We start from the raw sequence: 21,549 nt of genomic DNA, 5'->3' as shown, positions 1-21,549 counted from the left end.
TTTGAAATATTGGAGTATTCAGATAAACAATAAATTTTACCTTTAAAATTGCTTGAAACATTTTTATAAATAAAAACTTCGTTATTTTAACAATAAACTTAAAAAATCTTCTCTATAATAAAAATGGATCTCTACTTAAAGCTTACTTTTTTACACAATTTAAAATATTAATCTATGTTTTTTGTCTAACATCTGAATTTTGTTTCATATCGTATACCTACATTCACATTAATTTTTTGTTTGTAAATTGTAACGGCAGGAATCTTTCAGGTAACTCTCGGTCCCTTTGGGGCCAATCCGGGACTTTCGCGGTCGGGGACATTTACGATACAGTAATTAAATGGGACTTTTACGGTTCTTACCCGTAATAATGTATTTATTGACAGTTACGGTTCGGGTAGAAACATCTTTAGTGAAACATTTGTCTGTTTCTACCTGAATAAATATATCAATAAGGCTGGGGACTGCAAATTTACCAATTAATTACTACTGCAAATGTCTTGGATGGCAAATGTCCTAACACCCTTGGGGTATGTAAACTACAGCAACTCATAAAATGCATAGTTGCCATCTGTCTAGGGATTTTCCGAGAGTATGGTTGTGTGGTTAGGGTTGGAGTATGGTTAAGCATAGACACTACATACGAACGGTTTACATTTTTCAGAAAAATGAATCGGAAACTGTATTATAAATAATGCTCTGGTAAAAATATTTTCTGAAATACATATACCGCCTTGACAAACAATCCATTACTTACAAGTCGATAGATTTTCCTCTTAACAAATAAGGGTAGAATAGATATACAGGGGCAAAAGATTATTATGCTTAGATTTGCAGATGATATAGCAGTGTTAGCATCTAGCGAGGAAGACTTAGAGATAGCTGTAAATAAAATGGAAGCGGTACTGACAAAAAAAGATAGGCGACGAAAAATTAGAAGAAGTGGCTGATTGTAGGTATCGAGGAAGTCAGATAAGTCAGGACGAAAGGAGTAGTAGGGATATAAAGCAGAGGATAGCAGAAGGCCGTGTCACCTTCAATAAAAAGAAGTCACTTCTATGCTCGCGAACGGTTAATTTAGAAATTCGAAAAAAGTTGTTAAAGGTATCTGTTTGGAACACGGCGCTGTACGGGTGCGAAACATGGGCAGTAGGCGCGGCGGAAAAGAAAAGTTTAGAAGCGTTCGAAATGTGATGTTACAAGCAAATGATAAGGATACCGTGGATAGAAATGAAGAGGTGTTAGAAAATATAAGAGAACAAAGGACTACAGAAGTCAATAAGAAATAGGTGAAATAGGTTGATAGGACACTTTCTCAGGCATGAAGGTTTAGTCAGAGACATATTAGAGGCAAAAACCGGAGTTAGGAGGGGTAGAGGTAGACCTACATTAGATTACTGTTCGCAAATAGTTAAGAATGTGCGTTGTTTTAGTTTTAGGTAAATGCGAAGATTACATCAGGATAGGAAAGAGTGAAGGTACGTGTCCAACCAGACTGACGACCTTATGATGATGATGACCTTTATTAATACGTTAAGAAAAACTCAATATTAATGAATCAATTATTAGTCTTCTATTAAAGTTTCTTTTCGTTAATTAGGTAATTCAATTAAATTGAGAAATTAAATAAAACAAAATTTTTATCTCCAATATGTTTAATGCTCACAGCGGCAGATACAACTTTTACCCTACGTCTTCTATCAACAAAATAATAAACTACATTATTTCTTAACACCAGTGACAACACGCAGCAATATAATAATGATCTCGAAAATATGTAGGTAATATGATGCGATTATTTCACGTTCAATAACATCGAGAGGCCGTTTTGTAGTGTTTATTATTGGTATAGGTACGGTATAGGTATACCATCTTCTTTTATTTCTTATCTTTCTTGTTATTAAACTATTAGGTACGTGTCTCTTATTAAGCGTAAAACACCTTTGTGTCGTAAAACAACAATTCTTTATAACATTTACAACAACTATAAAATATCTATGCCTCTGTACTGGCGTTGTTGTTATCGTTTTTTTCCTCTTGCTTTAGTAGTACATATTTATTTAAAGTCAAATTTAAACGTTTTATAAAAAATGCATACAAAATACATATAGCAATATAACTTTCAACATAGATAAGGCATGCCTAAAAGGCGGTTATAATATTTATCTCGTTCTTTTTTTTATGTTTTATCGTCGTTGCTTCAAATCGCTTACAGATTAGAGGAAACTGAAATGTTTCGATCATGCAAAATTAACAAAAGAACACACCCCTTAGAAATTTTTTGTACAATTTCTTGTTGTCATATCCGTAATGCAAAAAATACACGTATTGTACCTACCTAAGATCTATTTTTAATCAATGATATACGTATTTATACATGTAGTATCTACATGTATTCGTTAATTTATTATCTAATTACACAAAGATACTGCAAAATGTCCGTATACTTCGGAATATTACAATTTTTCGCTAGGGAATTTATTAAAGACTCTTCCAGACTAAGGAGAAATAAAATGGAAATGTACAATACGTTAAATTTATAATGCGTAAGATACAGTTAGCTTGTTTTATTTTTGATCTACAGCGGTGACACTAATAAAGATATTTTAACAACGAAAAAGCCTCTAAGAACAAATTTCCGTTAGAGCGATTTTTCTATATTATTTTCTTTATTATTGGTGGACTTTTAGCATGTTACGCCTGTAGAATGACAGAAAATTTTATTTTTTTTATTATAGAAACAAAAAATACTTTCTGTAAACATTCCAGTATTTTTCTTACCTTTTACTAATAAATGCATTTCAAAACTGTTGTACGGTAGAAAATTTAAATTGAGCAACGCGTGCACTAAAAAAACATGAAACACAATTGGATAAGTCTTCAAATCAATCATATATTGTATTATTTTATTATGATTGTAAAAGTAAAGTTGCCTAGTTCTATTTCGTAAATTCGCGTTCTGATTTTGATTTGTTATGTAGTCTGAAAGCGCCCTTATATATATATATATGTTAATATATCATAATGAAATGTAATCTAGTGGACACAAATCCGAATTGTTAACAATAACACAAAATGTATTACATGCTGAGTATACTAAGTACAAAACAAATGTACTGTAGTTATTATAAATGATGTTACTTATTTAGGTATGAGTTGTCGGTCCTTATACATATAAAAAATGCAGTGCGTGTTAACTTTGGGGCCGCGTTACAATCTATTATTTACTACTTAATGAAAACATAGACGTTTTCGAGATGTTTTTCATCACGCAACGCGTTTACGTGTAATATTATCGAATATGTCACAGTTATAAAAATATGCGTTAGAGATAGTTCAGAATCTCATGAACCAAACGTAGAGCTGCGCGTGTTAAAAAAATGACACAAGTTGACGGCTGAGTCAATGTTTTCGTAATGTCCACCTCTCGCGCTTGTGAAGGCGCATGAGATTTTGAACTGGCTGTACAAATCTTAACAACGTCATATTATATAAAACTTGTTGCGACGCGATGGTACGTATTTTATATTTATGTACTTATATAAATTTATATTCGATTCATTTTGGAAAGTTGACGATATTTTACTGGTGCTAGTCGACACATAGAGTTCATAAATATCGATGAGAGCATTATTTCAAATCAAAGAGATAAAACAAGGACCGGAAGTCCTTGTTCTCAACTGAACTAGAAACTACGTACTTTTCCTTAACAGCTAAAAAAGTTGAACTTGCGAGCATTTTGTCAACTACTCTCATTAATTAATATTCGTTTCATTTTTTTCTCTCTATTTCATCTTTACTGCATAGTATTATTAATACCACTATTTCTTTTAGCTTCAACCAAAAAATAGACTATATATAAACATAAAAACAATCAACAACAATTATTTAGACTACTGCGGTAATCATTAACAGCTGCCATCATGCGGGGGACCATTGTTTTTTTTTCTTCTATTTATTTTTACGAAGGCAGAATATTTAAGGTAACTTGTGAAAAAATTAAAATATGCATCTTGAATAATTAACGACAAATATGTATATGTACAAATATCTAACTTAAAAAAATGGTTTCATCGCACCAAACATTGCAGCGAGCGAAATGGGATAAAAATAATAGTAATTGTTTATCGGACGAGCCACACTTCAGAATTTCTAGCTTATTATGCAGTAAAAAAAGTAAGAAAAACAACCAAACCAAACCTAACCTAACCCATACATAAATAAATCAACAAAAAATATGGAAGAATGAATACAACGTTCTTGTTGTTTTTTCCTACTGTCACATAACCTAACTTTCCGAACTACCTTTAATTTCACTGCTTAGCATTATAAAGTTACAGTTGAAACTGTCCTATTTCTTTTGTTTACAGCAATGTGAATCAAATCAAAAATCCTCAAGTCCTAATTTTTGGTTCTTTTGATTACGTATGTGTTGGGTTTTTGGATGTTTTACTTACTTTTTTAAACCTTGAAAACTATGTGTGGGGATGATTTCTGCGCCCAAAGTATGTATGCTCCTGATTAGCACGTTGAACTGTGCAAAATACTAGAACTTGTAAGAAAAACAATTACTAAAATAATTTTAAGTTTTTTTCTCTCTTCTATAATTATTATTATAATTTATTGCTCATATAAGAGAAGATACACGAATAGCAAAACTTAATTATTTGTATTCACTCCGGAGTGTACAATTTTATTAAAGTAAATTAAAGTATTAATTCGAATAATAACAGTTACAAAACAATTTATGTTCTCTCAGCACATTCACATTACGTGTACATAAAAACGTAATTCTAAATTTCTCTTAATTCTTTTAATTTTTTATTAAACGAATGGTTTATTATTTATATTATTTTATCCCATTTTTCTAGACATGACAAGTACCCAGAATTGCGTGTGATTTTTATTTGTATATATGCAGGTATGTAACAGCTAATGGTAACAAACGTATACGAGGATTGTTGAAAAAGTTGCAATAAATATTTGGCCGTCGCATGTAGGCTCATACCGTCACGTTTTGGTAGAGGTAATTTAAAATGACATGTCCCGCGGCCTTGAGTTGCGTAGTACCGAAAATTCCGTCCATTCATTGATTTATACGTTTCCATGTCTTACTGTCACTTTTTGCAGTGGACCTTAGTCTCTATCTCAGGTTGTATAGAATAACAACCGTGTCGATGTATTCCGAATGTACAATACGCATGCTAAAGGTTCATGTCATTCTACGCTACCTATAACAGGGTGTTACCCACCCAGCGATACTCCGATCGTTTCAGCCAACAACTGACGGTACACCAAACGAGATTTATTATAAAATATTACCTATAAAAAAAAAAAAGAAAGAGGGAAGCGTGCGAGTTCCGTCCACGCCTCCCCGCGATTTTTCTTTTGCTTTCCTAATTCGAAACGACAAAATGATGAATTCTTTTATTCTCTCTATACAAACAATGAACTTAATACTACTCGGTGATCGCTACACAGTAGGTGTCAATATATACAAAATGTTTTGGTAAATTCCCGCGCAAATGACAAATTCGCGAATGAGTTTTTATGATGAGGCGTCGTGGTGTTGGCGGTGTTTTTGCGGTGGGGGTGGGTGGTGGGTGAGTGGCGACGAAGAGACCAGCTCCGACGGCGGCATTATACGTCCTCGTACTTGGCCAATTTATTCTGTAGCATCAAGTTTTCTTTTTTCAATCTTTCGAGTTCATTTCGCAAGCTCACGTTCTGCAAAACCAATGCAAATGTTGATTAGTTTCTAAGCACAAGAACTTAAGTGGTTATGGTAATGGGTAATGAGACTGACAACCAGAGATGTGATTCATATGAAATATGCAAAATTTAAAATGCAAATACAAAATAAAAACTACCTATTTTTATCTTGCATAAATACTTTTTTGAGAAAAGCGTTTTGTATTTTATTTAAAATACTTTTTTGTCATGTTAGCTAGGAAAGCTCGTTTTGCATGCTATGAAATAGGGAAGAAATGGCCTCTTTTCAGCCTTGTTTTAGTCGGGAGGAAATGAAATTAGTCTTTTGAGCGCATGCGCTGAAGTTTGTGGGCATGCGCAGAAATCAGTTGTTCAATGACAATGTCTTTCTAACCTCTAAATCATTTACTCTTATTTCACCAACTATCAATTTAACGACGAGCTTTCCGCCTTCGGCTCTGGTGGCAATTCACATGCAGTCTGAAAAAACCCTGTTTCTTCCCTCGATACGTAATGTACTATTACAAACGTATTTTCTATTTGTAAAATGCAAAATACATGTTTCGCCATTGAAAGTTTTTCTAGTGTCACCCATCAAACATTATATAAAATGATGAATGAATGTTGCTCACATTGACCATTGAAGGCATTAAAAGCTTAAAAAGGGGACAAAGAGGCATTCCATGAATTCCTTCTAATTCTTTAACTGAAGAGAGCCCAAAAAATTCTAAACTCCTAGGAAATGGATAATCTAAAATATTGGATAGATATTGTTCTTCGGGTTCAATGTCATGGTCCATGGAATTTTAAAGTTACAAACTGATATCAGCACCTGCCAAATTACTACGTATCGTACCTTTGCACGAAACGAAAATGTTGATGCTACATCAATAAAATTATTTGCAACCCTATTTCGGCTCTGATCTTTCACGCTAAACAAACTATTTTGGAACCAGTGACTTTTCTATTTAAAGCGAGTGACAGGGGAATCACATACACATATAGAAGAATTATTTGAGAACAATAACATAAAGATAGAAAAACTGTATCTCAATCACTTCAAACATTAATTGATTATTATCTTTAAAGAACCAAAAGCATTGCCTATATTAGGGTGAAAGCAGGGAAATTCAATTCACAGCCAACATCATACTGTAGAATTTTCGTTAGCTGTGCGCACTCATCTTCCGTTGCATACTGAAATGTGTCAAAAATAATTTTGATGAATTTCTGTATTAAAGAAATGATTAGGGAAAATGTTTGTTTTGTAAATACATGTAAAACGTGGTACATAAATGTTTTCTTACTTCTTTTTCCAAATATCCCGCTCGTAGGGCGATCTGGTTCTCTTTCATTCGGCGGGCGTCCCTCGACCGTTTCGCGGCGAGGTTGTTCTTCCTCCGGCGCGCCCAGTACTTATCGTCCTTGAGGTCGTCGGGTACGAACTGCTTGCGTGACTTCTTGATCAGCGGCTGCGGTTTGAGCTCTTCGTCTGAAAACACTCTAGTCCGTGGGTCGAAATCGCGACAACTCGACGCCATTGATAGCGCTTCAGAAAAGACTGTATTTTAGGACATTAGTATTTTTGTTCTAACCCGGGCGTCACTCAAACGCTAATATTCTCAAAATTTACGGTGCTTTTTTTAATCTTCTTCCATAAAGACCAAAATATATACGTGAACTGACCTGCTTGGTCACCGAGTACTACAAAAAGCCTCACTAAATATTTATAAGTAAAAATATTTAATTATGTTCAATGTTTTTAGATAGTCTTTTGCAGTAATTATCTAAATCTAAAAATTATGACTTTACAAAAAGATATAGCTGTTTACTTATTTTTACAATTTTTGCAATGCTGTTTTGTACGAGCCTATCAAATATATAGCTTATTTCATAATTGGAAAAATTTAATTTACACTATGTCTACTTGTTTTCTAATCATCGTGTATATACAAGAAATATTAAAATTACGCCAAGATTAGTAAAGAAATTTTAAGAAAATCACAATATAATGTTTTGGTAAAAGTGCCCGGCATTGTAACTAACATGATCAAAAATATCATTTATCCATAACTCCACATAATAAGGTAATATTATACGTGAAGTTAAGTAAGACTTTTTAGAAGCGCAAATCGCTAGATGGCGTTTAATCGTCTTTTTAACTTTATAATATAATCTTGCCAAAGTTGGTTGTGAATTATATCTCTCTTTTTAGAATGTATGTTGCATGATTTTAATTTTTGCAGATTGTAGCAATTAATAAATTGTAAAAAATGTAGATAATAGTAAGACAGCGTTATATAAAATATTTCTTTAACAAAAAAATTTCAATTAACAGCAGACAGAAAGTTCTTACGAAATTTAGCAAGGCTTGTGTATTTTGCCAATTCAACTGCGACATAGTTTTTCATAAAAATATTAACATCGCAAGAAAAGAAAAGATTGTGCAAATAAATTAATAAATGCCTTTTCTCCCTTATCAATTTTAATTTGCCGTAATCAATTCAGAACTGTTTCAGGTAAAAATATTTTTATTTCTGAAGAAAATTCCGAAGATTCGCTCAAATCCAGATGAGCATTACGTCGGAATTTTGTGGAGAAATATTAAGGATTTTTAACGGAACATTTGATTACTACAAATTAATTGCTAATGTTTTTGTATATTTTCTTTTCTTTAGGTATTTAGGTAAAGTCGAAATTAAACAATTAATAAAAAACAAAAATGTCCTTATAACATGTCCCTTTGTTATTTAATATATTCTTAAAGTCCTTGTAATCATGCAATCATTTCAATTTTGATTGCAAAGCTCCTTCAAGGTTTTATGCAATGCAGAAAACGGCAATTTATAAACATGTAGCTTTTCTAATGGATACAAACCAAAAATTGTCCTTGAGGCAGCCTTGAAATCTCGAATGAAACGTAGCGACAAGATCAAGGGATCGAACTTTATCGTAAATAATGATAAGCTTACAGAGAGAAGGATTTACAGTGAATAATGATTTCGAAGGTGGATTTAGAAATGGTACATTTAAGTTGAGAAAGACACAAAAAGGGAATGAAAAAAAATGAACGTACAAAACTGTGCTATTTTTCATTAAATTTCAGTTTCGTTTAAATGTTTGACCGTAATGTTTGAATAGCATTGACAAACTAGGTATGAGGAAGCGAAATGCAGATGCGGAAGTAATAAATGTGAATTTTATACGGTGAAACAAAGAAACATGATTTCATTTCAGAGGCGTGGTAGGTGTTACTTAAATGTAAGAAATGCATACTTTAAATAATAATTTCGAGCAATACCTACCTACGTAAAAAGATGCGGATGAAACTGAAACATAAAATATGATCAATGTTTAATTAAAAACAAAAAATAATAACAATAATAACAATTGCAAAAGTAGAGTAGTAATGATGAGCAGCAGTCAAATTGGCAAAACGATGTACAGAATTTTCGTTTGGATTCAGAAAGGGGAAAACTGATTTGCACAAATTATTGTACGCTACGAATTACGTGAGGAATGATGTGAAAATGACGAAAATGTGAAAACTCATGCACAGTAAAGGGCATTAACTCAATTTTTAATACTAATTTCGCGCGTTGTAGAAATTCGACTAACATCCTTTCAAATAAAATAATGCTACATTTTAAGATTACTACAGATGGCGTTACCGCGCAATTTGTGGTATTTTATAAAACGCGCTGTTAAGACAGCAGGTAAAAATTGGTCTGCGTTTTGTCGAAGCTGTCTGCGACGCGCCGATGAGATCCAAAAAGATCGAAATCGCGAACCACGTCTGGCAGTTTCGACAGAATACAGACCATTTCGAATTATTTTATACGATTATGGTAACGTGCCTATCACGTTCAGGTGAGCTACGCCGGAATTCGTTTCAGCAAGTAGATATCCATATATTTAAATGGACCTTCTTGGAGCATACGTAATCCTAAAATGTAGCATTGTACTACAGATGGCGTTTACCGCGCCATTTGTGGTATTTTATAACTTCCTTTCAATTGAATAACATAATATCAAATTGGATTAACCTCAACTTTTGATACAAATTGCAATTATTACAATCGCAATTGCAATTCGTACCTGGGCAGATTATAACCAATGAGGTAAAGCGCCCGATGGTTATAGGTTAGGTTTTGTTTCTGTAAAATTATAATCATTATCATCAAAAGGTCGTCAGTCCTAAAACTGGAACATCCCGCATCCTTAACAATTTGTGAAAAGTAATTTAATCTAGGCCTACCCTCTTCCACTTAGCTTCTATTTCTGCTTGTAATATGTCTCTAACCAACCCTGAATTATCTGACTTCTGTTTTGTCAATACCGCTTCCATTGTTTTTAGGTCATATCTCTCTTTGCTAGATGCTAATCCTGCTATGTCATCTGCAAATTTAAGGATACAAATCTTTTTTTCATAAAGTTGTCCTGTCTTTAATGACATTTATCGCATCTTCGATATCATCTTCTAATTAATTATTTGTCGCCATTTTTTAAATTATCATCATTATAACGTCGTTAGTCCTAAGACTCGTTGGACACGCACCTCAACTCTTTCCTATGTATCCTGTGGTAATCATCGCATTTCCCTAAAACTAGAACAACTCACATCCTTAACTATTTACGAAAAATAATTTAATCTAGGTCTAGCTCTACCCCTCTTAAGTCCCGTTTCTGTCACCAATATGTCTCTGACTAGATCTTCATGCCTATTTCGCCTATTTCTTATTGACTTCCATAGTTATTTGTTCTCCTCTTTTTGACATCCTGTCCCATTTAACATTGTCAAAAGTGTTTTCGTCTGCATCTACGAATCCTTTGTATGCGCTCTTTCCTTTTTCTATTGTTTTCTCTATTGTAGTCTATAAGGTGAAAACGCCCTCTCATGTTCATCTGTTTCTTCAAACTAAGACGGCGTAAGGTTTATTTAAATGAGCATTTTTTTTGCATTACATCAAATACTTATGTTTAATCCAGTATAAGACAGGTTCGCGTAAAAATGATGCAATATTCAATATTGCATTGCGATTGGAAATCTTAATTTGATTATTAGAAGCGATTGCGAACAAATTGTGTCGGTAGTAATTAGCAGGTGCCGGATATGTCTTTATAAAAAGCAAACTGCTCATAGTTAATTAATTCTTTTTGCACTATTAAAATAGCAATTTGTTAACTTCCTGTACCGATTGCCATTTAATGCTGGTAGGTGCCAGAAACACTACCGCATATCGCAAGTTGTAGCAGGCTGGGAACGGACCACACCAATGTTTACACCGTTTCATTCTTTTAATGTTCATTATCTTATTTTATAAAGCGCAATCAATTAACTTGATAGTAGGAAGTAACTGAATTACGACATGAACAATTTTTTAAATAACGGTGAGTAACTTGAGAATTTAGAAGAATTTTTATGGGGTTTGATATGCATTCAAGTGATTTAATTTTTGAATTAATTTTTATCATTACAAAAAAAAAACCTAATTCAATGGCGGTATTTGTAACTAAGGAAAGCAATGTGATATTATGGGTTTTTGTAGGGAATTTTTTTTGGGTGCATGCAGTTTTTCTACCTAGGTCACATGCGAGAATGTCCGCCACATTAACCAATAAAATAATAGAAACTACAAAAATCTTCGATTATTTGTGGTTTTTCCTAAACGGAACATAAAAATATAAGAAAATGGTATCAAAAAATACAATTGACGCTTCAAGAACATCTACATCTTCTTCGTCTGATGAATTTTCGTAAATTTTGAATATAGTTAATTATCTGATATTCATCATCATCATAAGGTCGTCAGTCCTAAAATTAATTGAACACGCACCTCCACTCTTTCCTATCCTGAGCTAATCTTCGCATTTCTCCAAAACTAGAACATCCCACATTCTTAACTATTTGCGAACAGTAGTCTAATGTAGGTCTATCTCTACTCTTAACTACTGTTTCTGCCTCTAATATGTCCCTGCGCTGTCCTCTGCTTTATATCCCTACTACACCTTCCGTCCTGACTTATCTGACTTCCTAAATACCTAAAATTAGTCACTTCGTCTAAACTTTCGTCTCCTATCTTTATATTCGCTTTTTCTCTACTTTTTCTTCCCTTGCATTCCACTATTTTAGTTTTACTTTTATTTATTTTCATACAGGATGTTAATACTGCTATATCTTGTGCAAATATAAGCATGCTAATCTTTTGTCCCTCTATATCTATCCCTATAATATTCAATTTCATAATCTTTATTTTGGCTAAATAATAGATGAGCCCATATTTTCTTTTTACAATTGTGTATACGACACTCCCCTTGTTCCATGAAATCTTACCAAAGTGGCTTAAGAATCACAAGGTAAAAAACTACTCTTGCTATGGCTGTCGTGTTCCGGTAATACTGTTTCCGCTCTTGCTTTACCGCATTAGTTTGAGTGTACCTCATTATTACAATGTTTACGTATACTACTGTATTTATTTATGTTATAAGCGAATACTGAAAACGTAAATTTAAAAACAATCTTTATTTCAATTTAATTACTTATTTGATTGTGTTTTCTCTTTTACAATTAAGGTGACCTTTATTGTTGCATTACGTAATTTTGCATACGATTATGGATACGTAAAAACTTACACATCCCACTCGTAAATGACATCTTACTGAATTTTAATTAGTAGGTACATACTGGTATGTAATTAACAGAGAAACAATCGATCGTCCCTTTATCTTTCCTGTTGACTTTTTTTAAAGTTTTTGATGTTGAATATTCTACATATACCTATTGACACATGTATCATTCATCATTTTTGCTACTCGTGAAATCGTCGTTTCCAGACCTAGAACTGTTTTTCACAAAAGTGTGACGCGTGAACTATGTGGCCAATCGGCCCGCGCGCTTCTTTCATTAGCGTGGTGTTCTAAAACCATTAATTGGGTATATGTTATATACGGGATGTTCTACCTAAGGCTGTTAACAAAGTTTACTCAAATTCAAACAAAGAAACCAAAAAAGTAAAAATATATTGAGTGTTCCATTTAAAATAAGAAAGTCATGAAGCGTCCGGAAGAAATGGAACACCATGTGTGACTGAAAATATTTCCTGTATATGATTGCAGACCATTTTTATAAAAACATTTATTTGTTATACTTCATTTACTTTTTCTAGCGATGTGCCCCTTCCAATGTCATGGATGCACGCTGGCAAAATCGTAGGTAGGGAGAAAAAAGCTCATTATACTCTCGACTCTTGTTCATTAAACATACTTTTTCATTCAGTACCTGCCAAAAGTTTTGTTCAATCATGAACAGTAGTGCGAGTCGAAGACAAGCGTTAAGGCCTTTAATATGTCTTCAAATCTAAATAAACATCTCGTTGATTTTTTGAGTAGTAATTGGTACCAATAATAGCACATCTAAGCAATGCAATTTTAGTGGAAAAAATGGTCAATTTTTCCGTGCAATACTGTACGGATTATACACTCCTCACCGGTTAAGAGTTTGGCCGAGAGTTGTCTCCTTTCTTTTCTGGCCTAGTGCTGTTCTTTTCTACTTTGCGCCGGTCAAACTAAAGGTCACATCGTTAGAGAAATTAAACGAAAGTATAAATGCATAATTACAGAGTTATGGACGAAAGAACCTTAGGTTGGGTTAGGTTAAGTAGAACACCCTGTATATCTGTGACATGAGCAAACACCGTTTCCTTATTACTATTGAGCATGGAGTATATCTATCGGTTTTCACTGGACAATTTATGCTTAAGTAAATCGTTAAAATAACTTTTACGATTTACCATTAAATTGTAGGTTTCAATTAAAACTTAGCCTTAAAAGTACCCTTTACTGCGCTTGATAGGTATTAAATAGGTGTGTATGCAATTTGCCAACAAAAAACGCTTTCCGATAAGATCAGCGAAGTATGTCAAAATAATAATCTCGTTGCAAATATCAAATGAAATTCGCGGAAATTAATTAAAACAATTTTTAGTTATTTTAAAAGTTGTAATATACTACATACATATAGGTAAGCAGGTAATTTACTATTATTATTTTACTTATATACTTTCCGTACTTACGTTTTACATTCCGACTATCTCTAGTCTTATCAAGATTTTTTTTCTAAATGCTTGTTTTATGAATTCCTTATGAAATGTTGCAATTTCGTCCTGAGTACAATAGCGAAATAAATTACTTACTGTTTCCGTACCAGTAAATAAATAATCAAAAGTAATTTACAGTTATCGTTTGCGTTTGTTGTTAACAGCACAATGAATAATATGATAACATGAAAAGGAATAGTGTGGGTATAGCATACAATGATGATCCACTGAATCAAATTCAAGTTTCACGATGTATAGTTGCGATGATAATAAAATAGGTAAGGTAGACAGGCTATTATATATGACTTACGGATTTTTAATTAATGATCTAAACGTTTGTTGTATCCAACTCATTGTATTATACAACCCTTCTAAAGAAAACACCAGAAATGGCGCGGTAAATGCCATCTGTAGTACAATGCTACATTTAGAAACGAATCCCGGCGTAGCCAACCTCAACGTAATAAGCACGTTACCATAATCGAATAAAATAATTCGAAGTGGTCTGTATTCTGTCGAAACTGCCAGACGCGGATCGCGATTTCGATCTTTTTGGATCTCATCAGCGCGTCGCAGGCAGCTCCGACAGAACACAGACCAACTTATAAGTTAGCTACGCCGGGATTCGTTTCAGCAAGTAGATATCCATATATTTAAATGGACCTTGTTGAAGCCTACGTAATCCTAAAATGTAGCACATTGTACTACAGATGGCGTTGATCGCGCAATTTGTGGTATTTTATAAAACGCGCTGTTAAGACAGCAGGTAAAAGTTGATCTGTGTTCTATCGGAGCTGTCTGCGACGCGCTGATGAGATCCAAAAAGAACGAAATCGCGATCCGCGTCTGGCAGTTTCGACAGAATACAGACCACTTCGAATTATTTTATTCAACCCTTCTAAAGTAAAACGGCCGTCCATAAAATATATTTCATATTATTATTTCGTCATATTATCACCTTTCCGATTCTAAAATCGCTACGTCAACCCCCACCGTTCTCCCCCACGTAACAAAACCGTACAGCCAGACTGGACCCCTCTACCCCCAATTTTGGTTACGTAATTTATAGACAGCCCCTAACGAAAATGTACAATGTAAGTAGCAGTTGATACTAATTGGTAACTAAAAATTTTTTGAGTGTTTCTATCCATACTCGGGTTCCAGTGTAAAGCTGGAGGATAGAGTGGAAGGTCCTATTCAGTTTTGCAGGGGTGGTAGTTGAGAAAAACAAAAATGAATACAGAAATAAAGGTAAAAGAAGTGAAAATTAAAAAAAGAAACTCCAGCACATGATTCTAAACATATTCGGTCAATGTTTTGATGGTGACATCTTTACTGATGAAACGTGAGCATTCAATTTTCTAAATATGAAAGACATTTACGCCCTTATCATCACCATCTTCAGTCCAAAGACTGGTTTGACACGTATCTCCATCAACCTACATCTCTAACGATTTGCAAACAATAATTTAATCAATGTCTGCATCTACCTCTCTTAACACCTGTCTGCCTCTTATTTGTCTCTAACTAGCCCTAAGGGCTTCTATTTCATTTCCGAAGCGCCCACCGGTAACGTTTCACACCCATGCAAAATCTTAAGTGTTAACTAATAGATTACTTGGTAATGACAACTCGAAAATTGTCCGGAACGCTAGTAGATAGTAGACATCAATTCTTTCGCATTTTGCGATTTTTTGATTCACGTATTATGAAACTTGAACTTGATTCGCCTTAAAATTTACTTTTTTTCTGATTCTTGTTGTAAACTTACTCGAGTCAGCGGGTGAAGGAGGGTTGATGGTGTCTGGACTCATGCAGTCGCTAGGACTGGGCGATCGCTCCCTTTTTGTGACTCCGTGTCCACTGCTAAGGGATGCTGACCCATGAGAACCTAGACCGTCCATTGAGACACCATTTTCCGACAAGAACTCGTCCAAGTCCACATACTAAAAAGAAAAAAGGTTCATCATTATTTCACTCCTTTTCTGCTTTTCTCATTGCGTGGGTTCGTCTAGAGTTACGGCGTGTTAAAGTAAAAACAATAATTGGATATTAAATCCTTATAATTGGATATGGGAAGGAAAAACATTTTTAATGCGTAAACATCTTATGTGACGGTAGAATATAGATCCAATTTTCTATGTCTATAATCACAAATGTGCAAAATGTTTTTTTTTTAAGAATTTAAATACAAAATGCAAATACTTTTTTGATTTGCTATTTCAAATGTAAAATACAAAAAAAAATCCCTTTTGTATTTTAAATGCTACATGCAATTCCATGGATCATGACATTGGTATCAAGATTGAGAAAATTTTTGATCTTTTTATTAAAATCAAAAAGTGTGTCATTTATTAATTTTTTTTTGCCTTCAGAAAGCATAATGATTATTGTATTATGACAGTTTAAAAAGTTAGTAGCTAGCGTGGTTTCGTCAGCAACAGTGCTTTCCTTCAGTAAATTATTCAGAAACGGACTCGTGGCTGAGTTGATCGCAAAACTGGTATTCTCATTCAAGTATTTTAATGGAGACATACAATTTTTTTTTTGTTTATTAATTGTCTTCTAAATTTTTTGTTATGACGATATCTTTTTAGCACCTTGAACCCTGTTAAACTGAATTCTACGCAAATGCAATCGTAATGGAACTGTTTAAGATTCATCAAAGTTAATAAGAAAAGGGTTCTTAAACTTCCACCGACAGAACCCAGTGAGTCTGTGTATGAGAGATGAGCGCTGCGGCGAATGCCAAATAAATCGGGATTGATATTCGGAAAACGCGCCAAGTTGCAAATTTTGCAGCCACGCCTGTTGGTTTATTCATAGATGCGTTCCCAAATCGGTTTCCGTACCAATAATAATAATCGCAAATGTATTATTGACTTTAGATTAGTGATGAGCAAAATTCGTCTTGATCTTGCGAAACTTTAACACCAAGACTGGACCAAAATAAAATGTTTTAATATTTAATATATATACCATTAATAATATTTATGATAATTAAAAAAATTGTACTTAGAAGAATTACTAAAAAAGTATTAGATTAAATGAACAAAATCAAGACTCAACACGCAAGACCAAGATCAAGACTAGAAGTATTTAAGTAAGACCAACACCAAGACTGAAACCTTCTTAGTCATGTTCTTGCTTAGCACATCACTAGTTTAGATATGTCAAGCAGGAACATAGAATATGGAAAAAACACTGATCCAGATGATTTAATCATAGGAAAAAAAATATCAGAAGGAAGCATTGAGCGTCATTATAGAAGGGAGGCTCTTTCCAGTAAAGAGTGCTCTTTGTTTTGTTAGTTTTTAGTTTTAAATAACGAAAAGATTAGTGGTTAAAGTGTTAACGTTATTTTAGTACAGTGACGCATCGACGGTAGCAGGTAGGGTATTTAGGTCTAGATCCCCACATCAGGATCAGAAAAAAAAAACAAAATTCAACGTTCAATTACAGTTACTATTTGATAATATTTCAATTAGTACAACATACGGGCTGGCCTTATCAGCATTTGTTCCGGATTTGGGATTTATTAGAGGATCCACTTTGTCGTTTTCAATCAGGAACTAAGCAGAAATATCCTTTTTTTTTAATGTCCCATTTAAACTGATTTGGTCCTGATGTAGATAGCCCCGGAACTTACCCTACTAAGCCTGGTTCTACCCTATCTGAACCACACAAGGTAGTCATAACTGGACCAAATGTTTTAAAGCGTAGTTATACATATTTCTGATCCGGCCCAAATCAGATAACATGATCAGGATGAGGTTGTCTAACTTAATTATGTCCATAAAGGGTAGCTATCCGGGAAGGGCACTGTCTAATAACACGTTTAATTTTTGGCCAGCGTTGTCAGACCAAGAGGAATTTCCTTAGATCTAGGGAATTTTGAGACAGCTTTTAGGAAATAGGGGACTTTTACATAATTTATTATATAATTTAATTTTTGTGTCAAAGGGGTTCTCATTGTTTAAAAGTTGCATGCAGTTTTTGATTAAATTTTTCCCTCATCCATATCACACCTCGTCACATTAAGCAATTCCCTCTCTCCCTTTGTTTGCAAACTTATTTTATGAACGACCTTTATACATATTAAAAATTTATTTTTATTCAAGTCTTTTTATTTTATCACAACGTAGACATTTAGTGAAAAATATTGTAAAGGAAACATTAGCTAATTGAGTGTTCAAGGCATGACAGTTTTTCTATGCGTTTTTTTCTAATACATATTACCAACGAGCACCATATTCAACAATTATACAGATAAGTAGTAGTTGGTAGGTATACAGACGGTTGGAAACTAAAAGGATTAATCGTATGTTATATTGTTTTGAAAGGAATTCTTTACAGGTACATATTATAACACTTCATGCGGTTTTTCCAAGTTTGTTAAATGCATTAAAAATAATTGCATTGCGAAAACAACAAATTACAACAAAACTATCTTGAGAATTGACTTTTAAAGTATCAATCAGTCGGATTAATAGTACAGCTTCGTTACAGGTTATATATTATAGACTAGCATCTAAAATACAAATTGATCACGACATGCATTTTAATGAGACCGTTCACGCATAACACATGTAATAATAGACTGTGGTGGTTATTAATTAGGCCCCTTGATCTTTTTCAAGGAACTGAACGACCAGAAACTCTATATTTATATACAGGGCGTCCCACCGATGTGAATAACGGGTATGATTTACGTTACAAAAAATACTAGTAATTTATTCTATAGGTAAATCGTAAGTTTTTACGTGTGAACCGAAAATGCCAACAGAAGTTCACATTATCGATTTCTTCACATTAATGAGAATCATTATGTTATGAGCTTGTCAATAAAATTAGAATGTTTTGCAATAGTTTGTAGTGTTTAAAAATTTAATTTTTTATAGTTCTTAAATTAAAATTATAGTTATATGTAATTCAAAAAGTGTGTTTTCAGTAAAATAAATATTTTTCGGAAAATTATACAACCACACAAAAAAGAATTTTAAGTTAATTTAAATCGTAAGCTTTTAAGATCACTGAATCCAAATCCGCGGTAAATTTAATCTCAGCACGTGAATGTGTGGACATAACCTCAAACACCACTCCAAAATCTATTAAACCGTTAATCATGATAGTCACAAACGATTTTAAAGCTAAGATTTCACAACATTTGAATAGGATATCTGCACGATTCCCAAGGTAGTGCGACTTGATTAGTTACCTATTTCAAGTTTGAAATTTAGGATTTCATGATTAATGGTTTTGGTGGATTTTAGAGTGTTTTTTGGTATTATGTCCAAACCCTGACGTGCTGGGGTTAAATTGACCTCGGTTTGGTTTCAGCGACCCCAAAGACTTTTTTGTGACTGTGTATTATCCCTATTTTATCGTTGGGTACAGTTGATGTGTAACTGGCGTCGACTGATACATTTTATTTCGGTAAATTGTGTTATTATGCCGCAAAAGGCGAATGAGGAAAGGTAACTCATTATCAGCGACAGAAATCGAGTCACCTTCGGAACTTTTAGTTCCTACTCCGACACTAAAAAAGAAAAAACGACAGCGAAACATACAGGAAGAAAAAGTCCAACGAACCAACTAACTAACTAACCCAGTGGACAAACAACAACTAACAGTAATGTAAATAATATGGAAAAAATCGTGCAAATTACGTAGGAAGAGATAAATCCGGAGAGATAAAATTGGTGCAGAAAAAAAATTGGAGAAACAATTGACAACCTAGCGGCGCGCACGTTCTATACGGAAGAAAATTTTCAGGAAGAGAACAAAATACAAGCGCTAAGTGGTCGCTGGAAGTCCGCAATTATTATTATGCCAACGATCTGATTACTTTTATTGAATGAATGAATGAATAAATCGTGACGGAAGAAGTGATAAGAAATGTCGACTGTGACGGGAGCTCGTAATGTTTTTAGTTTAATTAAAACGGAAACGATTTTGCCTCTTAACAGGGAAAATGCGTAAGGAGGTGCTGATTTATGTCCTTTCGACCGAGAATTGCTATCGAATCATTACACCTGGTAGAAAAAAAAAGTAGTAACGGCTTACTGTTAGGGTTGTAACGGATATCCGCAAACTGCGGATGATCCGCAACGATTTTGATACATCTATAGCCTCTTCCGCATCCGCAAAATTAAATGGTTTTAAATCCGCATCCTCATTCGGATCCTCACATTTTGATGAGGGTTTTTGGCGAATATTGTTGTACTACAATGTTACAACAGGAAACACGATATTTATGTGGAGATACGACTAACAATAGGCCGGATGACGAGCTATTTACGAATTTTCAAGAAGTGACAAATAAAAGGTACTGTTCGTTTCAAGAAGTTGGAGATATGCCCCTTCCCTTTATTAGAATGCGACGTAGCATAATTCCAAATTCAATCATATTTGTCTGCGGAGCTCATTTTACCACCGATCATCGAGCGAGAACTAGACAAAAGTGTACAGTACCATTTGCAAAATTATTTAAACTGCCTCGTTAAAATTTAAGAATATGCTTTATTTAAAAGCATTTTTATCCAAAAATAATAACAAGTGAATTAACTTAACGTGCTACACACCTATAAAACTTTTGCTTTATTCTTAATTTATATATATTTTTGTTTTAAGAAATTGCTAAACATTTTCGTCTAGCACTGTACAGTTCTAGCCGATCTCTTAAGACCGTCCATAGAGAGCTCTGCTGGTTCAAACTTGTTCCAACTATTTCTGTCTTGCTCACGCCTAGTGTGTATTCTTTCTATCTTCGCGCATATTTCTTCAAGGGCACAATTCAAACAAATTGAAATGGGCTGTAACTGTACGTCTTTTAATCTCGCAATGAGATGCTAGGAAAGCGAACTTATTATACCGCTCATTTACTAATAACAAAAACAGTCATATAACAAAAGAAACAAAACTATCCAATTTGAAAAGGAACCGATTTCCCAAACTGTATAAAACTAAAAAGACCAAATAACAATAACAATAAATATTTCGAGAGAAAAACGAAATATCCGTACCCGCATCCCTATCCTCATTCGCATCCGCAAATCTAGAATTTGACTGATCACCACCGTCATCCGTATCCGCATCCGCTAAAACACATCCGTTGCAATCCTACGTACAACAGCCGCGTTATAAAATAATTATGGTGTTTACATTACATTAATACTAAATTAATTATCAAAAAATAAATATAAGAATGGAGGTTGGAATATTTCAAAACTGGCAATTTATTTAAAGAATATATGTAATATATGGAAAATACCACAAATGGCGCGGTAAACGCCATCTGTAGTACGACGCTTCATTTTAAGATGACGTATGTTCCAACAAGGCCCATTTAAATATATATGGGTATCTACTTCCTGAAACGAATCCGGGCGTAGCTAACCTCAACGTAATCGGCACGTTACCATAATCGAATAAAATAATTCGAAATGGTCTGTATTCTGCCGAAATTGCCAGATGCAGATCGCGATTTCGATCTTTTTGGATCTCATTTTTTTGTGCCTATCACGTTGAAGTTAGCTACGGGATTCGTTTCAGCAAGTTGATATCCATATATTTAAATGGACGTTGTTGGAGCATACGTAATTCTAAAATGTAGCATCGTACTACAGATGGCGTTTACAGCGCCATTTGTGGTATTTTCTAAAACGCGCTGTTAAGACAGCAGGTAAAAGTTGGTCTGTGTTCTGTCGGAGCTGTCTGCGACGCGCTGATGAGATCCAAA

At 33.9% G+C, this 21,549-nt stretch overlaps 1 protein-coding gene across 6 annotated transcripts in view; it reads right to left on the bottom strand.

Moving 5' to 3' along the window:
* Positions 1-1,637: 1,637 nt before the first annotated feature.
* LOC108736695 (hepatic leukemia factor) overlaps positions 1,638-21,549 on the bottom strand; it is a 247,208-nt gene continuing 227,296 nt past the window's right edge. For 3 of the 6 annotated variants that reach the window (XM_025979744.1, XM_025979749.1, XM_025979748.1), the window contains 4 exons: positions 15,580-15,754; positions 9,018-9,041; positions 7,020-7,261; positions 1,638-5,727 (listed from right to left, as the gene is read on the bottom strand). In XM_025979744.1, the coding sequence (XP_025835529.1) occupies positions 5,641-5,727; positions 7,020-7,261; positions 9,018-9,041; positions 15,580-15,754 (528 nt within the window). In that variant the 3' untranslated portion in view covers positions 1,638-5,640. The remainder of the gene's footprint in view (positions 5,728-7,019; positions 7,262-9,017; positions 9,042-15,579; positions 15,755-21,549) is intronic. The other 3 variants (XM_025979746.1, XM_025979745.1, XM_025979747.1) reach the window with 3 other exon arrangements.

This window comes from Agrilus planipennis, unplaced genomic scaffold, assembly GCF_000699045.2.
Source record: "Agrilus planipennis isolate EAB-ADULT unplaced genomic scaffold, Apla_2.0 scaffold170, whole genome shotgun sequence".
NCBI lineage: Eukaryota > Metazoa > Arthropoda > Insecta > Coleoptera > Buprestidae > Agrilus > Agrilus planipennis.
The sequence above is the reverse complement of the archived record's forward strand: the minus strand, read 5'-3'. Positions and strand labels throughout refer to the sequence as shown.